The following is a 4,083-nucleotide window of genomic DNA, read 5'->3' as shown; positions in this document are numbered from 1 at the left end:
CGGATCGTCATTGGAGGCCCCATGATATTTGTACGCCGCGGTACAAATATCATGTGGTCTCATATTGGACTCCGATGACCGTCCTGATTCTTTTTAGACCGCTACTTGGTTGCTCCCCCCCCCCCAATTTACTGTCCCTGCCAGTTTACCTGTCATATGGCTTACAAATTTGCATTCTAACCAGTTTACCTCTCATATGGCTTACAAATTTGAATCCTATCATTGGTCACTAGTGATTTCCAAGTCTGTGTTATGTAGTTGTGGGTGTACCGATGACAACCCCCCCCCCTTTTTGTGAATAATAAATTTTACATATATGTAGCTCTATGTACATGGTTACCAGGGTGCATTCACAATTTAATACTCGGTAATAACGGCTTCTTTCTTTTTTACAGTGAACCAGCATTCTACTCTTCAACGAACCCGCCAGCGCGATGTCAGCCCTGAAGAGACTTGAGCACCACAATCCCTCAGAAGAAAAACCGTTCGATTGCACGTTGTGCAGTAAGAAGTTCTCTGATGCCGGCGGTCTACGTCAGCACATGCGTGCACACACTGGAGAGAAACCCCTCGATTGCACATTCTGCGACAAGAAGTTCGCTACATCATTTGAATTGCATTTACACCTGCGGACCCATACAGGGGAGAAACCCTTCGACTGTAGCATGTGCGACAAAAAGTTCTCTTGTCAGGGCAATCTACGTGTGCACTTGCGTACACACACTGGAGAGAAACCGTTCGAGTGCACCATGTGCCCCAAGAAGTTTCGTCTATTTGCTCATTTGCAGGGCCACCAGCGCACGCACACGGGAGAGAAACCATTCGAGTGCAGCGTGTGCGGAAAGAAGTTTACTGTGAAGATCCAGATGACACAGCACTTCCGGCGCGACCACGAAGGATACAAACCGAACAAGCCTTTCGACTGCACTTTCTGCGACAAGAAGTTTGCAGGAGCCGGCGCACTCAAGCGACATCTGAACACACACACGGGTGAGAGACCCTTTGAGTGCAAATTATGTGACAAGAAGTTCAAGTGCTCTAGTAATTTGAGGAGTCACGAACTCTTTCATACAGAAGACAAACCCTTCGAGTGCACCGCTTGCAGCAAAGCGTTTCGAACGGCAGGAGAACTCCGTTCGCATTTGGTCACTCACACCAAAGAGAGGAACTTCGAGTGCCCGTTGTGCCACAAGTGGTTCACAACGTCTGGTTCTCTGAAAATTCACAATCTAACCCACACGGGAGAGAAGCCATTTGCGTGCACACTGTGTGACAAGAAGCTCAGATCATCGTCTTCGTTGCGTAGACATCTACTTGCCCACACCGGAGAGCGGTCCTGTGCGTGCACCCTCTGTGACAAGAAGTTCTGCACACCATCCGCCTTGCGCAACCACTACATGCGAATCCACACTGAAGAAAAACCCTTCGAGTGTGCCGTCTGCCAGAAGAACTTCTGTACTTCTGTCGATTTGCGTTTACACCTGCGATCCCACACGGGAGAAAAACCATACGAGTGTACTGTATGTGGGAAAAAGTTCTCTACGTCTAGCAGTCTACGCGCGCACTTCGTGTGTTTCCACTCAGTGGAAACAGAATTCCAATGTACCCTGTGTGACAAGATTTTTAATTCTGACGAAGCATTGCGAGGACATCTGTGCACTCACTCTGGAGAGAGGTCTAGGGGCGACAATGAAGAGGGGTCCTCCAGCGCATCGAGTATGCACCTGCACACCGACACTAGACCATTCAGGTGCACCCTGTGCGACAAGAAGTACGAACACCGAGCGGCGTTGTACAGCCACCTTTTCATCCACCTACGACAGCGGCCCCGCAAGTCCTGTAAGTGCACCCTCTGTGACAAGACGTTCTCCAGAGAGGACTCGTTGCGCTGCCACATGCGAACCCACACTGGAGAAAAACCCTTCGAGTGTACCGTCTGCCATAAGAAGTTGACTACTTCTAACTCATTGCGTTCTCACCTGCGGACGCACACGGGAGAGAGACCGTACGAGTGTAATGTCTGTGGCAAAAGGTTTGCTGCTTCATGCACACATCGTGCACACTTGAAAATCCATACGGGGGAGAAGACAGAGAAGCCATTTGGGTGTTCACTGTGCGACAAAAAGTTCCCAAACACCTATCGGCTGCGTCTGCACTGGATAAGTCACACGGGATACGTTTACAAACCACACAAGTGCACCATGTGTGACAAAACGTTCTCAACTGTTGGCAATATGCGTCAGCACCTGCGAACGCACACTGGGGAGAAGCCATTTGAATGCTCTTTGTGCCACATGAAGTTCTCTTTATCTCCAAACTTGAAGCGGCACATTCTTGTGGTACACCAAGGAGAGAAATGATTCGAGTGTGCCAAATGGAAAAAGAAGTACTCTTTATCTTCAATTCAGAAGGACCATCAAAGGAGGCACACGGGAGACAGACGCTTTGGGTGTACTTTGTGCCATGAAAAGTTTGTAATGTACTGCGTAAGCACCTGCTTTGCACCCAGTCTAACTGTAGCGCCTTAAGTTTGATACTATTACCATGAAAATAATTTACCTACTCGAATTTAGTTGTCTTAAGCCCATGACAGGTGCGATCTTTCATATGTAAACTACATGTATCCTTTTGTTTCATGCTTTCTTATTACGGTTCATTATAGTGATCTTAGTGTTCGTTGCAGAATAAAGCTTTACAGTCACACTGAAACATATGTGAATTATTGTTATTACAAGGGGGAATGGTTTACTCTCTGCATTCTTAAAACGATCCCTAAGCACCATGATAAATAAGTTGACGAAGCACTTGAATGGCGTTTCTGAAATTCCTGTTGACTTTTGCAAACTTAGCCTGCTTTACTATTGGTAACATATTGCATGGCCGCAGCATTTATGTAAAATCCCTGCCACGAATTTGCATATCCGCCACTCAATTAACGCGTTGTTTAGGTGTGTGTGTGTGTGTGTGTCTGCGTGCTTGTATATCAGCGGAAGGAAAATGGGAAGAGAGAGGGGGGGGGGCAGGTTTCATGAGACGTTTTATGAAAAACTGAACGCAGTTCAAAGTCATCCCATAAATGTCGAGGGCGCGAATAGGGAGGTTACGAACGTACGGATGGACGTACTTGTGTGCCCGAGTGTGTATGTGTGTATCCGTGTCCGCGCGTCAAGGTGTTGCTAGTTTTATCCTTGCTTTCTCGCCTTTCCTCGGTCCAGGCGTCTCCTCAACACACGAGCCGCTTCCTGCGGCCGCCACGCCAAATCGGTATCCGGCGGCGACTCGGCCGGAAATCACGGCGGAGTGGCTCCTTGTAGCGCCGCGCGCTCCGTCCCCCGCGGATGTGCGCGCCAGCCAAGGACCCCCGGGGCCCGCGCACCCCGGCGCATCCCATCGACGGGCGCCCTGGCACTGACGGCGTGCTTCTAGTGACGGCGTTCTCATGCGCAGCGTTTTCCTAAATTCATAGCGTCCTCATTGACGGCGTCCTCATTGGCGGCGTCCTCATTGACGGCCGAGGGGGTTTTACCGGCGTTAGGACGACTGCGGACATGACCTGGGTCCCGAGGGTCAGGAGTGACAACTGCGGACATCGCGCGCGGGAGGGCGCGCTCCTCGAACGCGGCCGGCCGACCGGGCGGCCGAGTGTGACAACTGCGGACGTCCATGACCGACGGGTTGCCTACCCTCGCTCCGGCAGGCGTTAGGTCGATTGCGCCCGTCACCGGGCGGCCCGCGTGAAGTGTGTCGATTGCGGGCCAACCTAACGTAACCTAAACTAACAAACCTAATTCAATGCAGAGGGAACAGTAATGACGTTATCTTTCAAGCAAATTGTTTTTTTAAAAAGAAAATGAAGCAAACCTAACCTAACAAAACCTAACCCAATAAATGAAGTTAGAAATGATGCAATTATATTTGAAGCAAGCGGCTTAGAAAAATAAAACAAAGCAAACCAAAACTAACAAACCTAACTCAATACCGCCTAATATATTGAAGTCAGTAATGGTCTTATCTGTGCAGCGTTGCGCTTCGCTATCGCTCCGTGCAGCGCTGGGAGAAGTAGCGCCTGCCGGTCCCCGGGTA

The 4,083-nt window shown here is 49.7% G+C and overlaps 1 protein-coding gene across 2 annotated transcripts in view; it reads left to right on the top strand.

The window, feature by feature from the left end:
* The window catches only part of LOC113209653 (gastrula zinc finger protein XlCGF57.1-like), an 8,692-nt gene extending 5,950 nt beyond the window's left edge, over positions 1-2,742 (top strand). For both annotated transcript variants that reach the window (XM_052268803.1, XM_026427298.2), the window contains exon 2: positions 396-2,742. In XM_052268803.1, the coding sequence (XP_052124763.1) occupies positions 435-2,360 (1,926 nt within the window). In that variant the 5' untranslated portion in view covers positions 396-434 and the 3' untranslated portion in view covers positions 2,361-2,742. The remainder of the gene's footprint in view (positions 1-395) is intronic.
* The last annotated feature ends 1,341 nt before the right edge of the window (positions 2,743-4,083 follow it).

This window comes from Frankliniella occidentalis, unplaced genomic scaffold (assembly GCF_000697945.3).
Source record: "Frankliniella occidentalis isolate FOCC.00 unplaced genomic scaffold, Focc_3.1 Scaffold76, whole genome shotgun sequence".
Classification (NCBI taxonomy): domain Eukaryota; kingdom Metazoa; phylum Arthropoda; class Insecta; order Thysanoptera; family Thripidae; genus Frankliniella; species Frankliniella occidentalis.
Note: the sequence above shows the minus strand (reverse complement) of the source record. Positions and strands in the feature narration are given on the sequence as shown.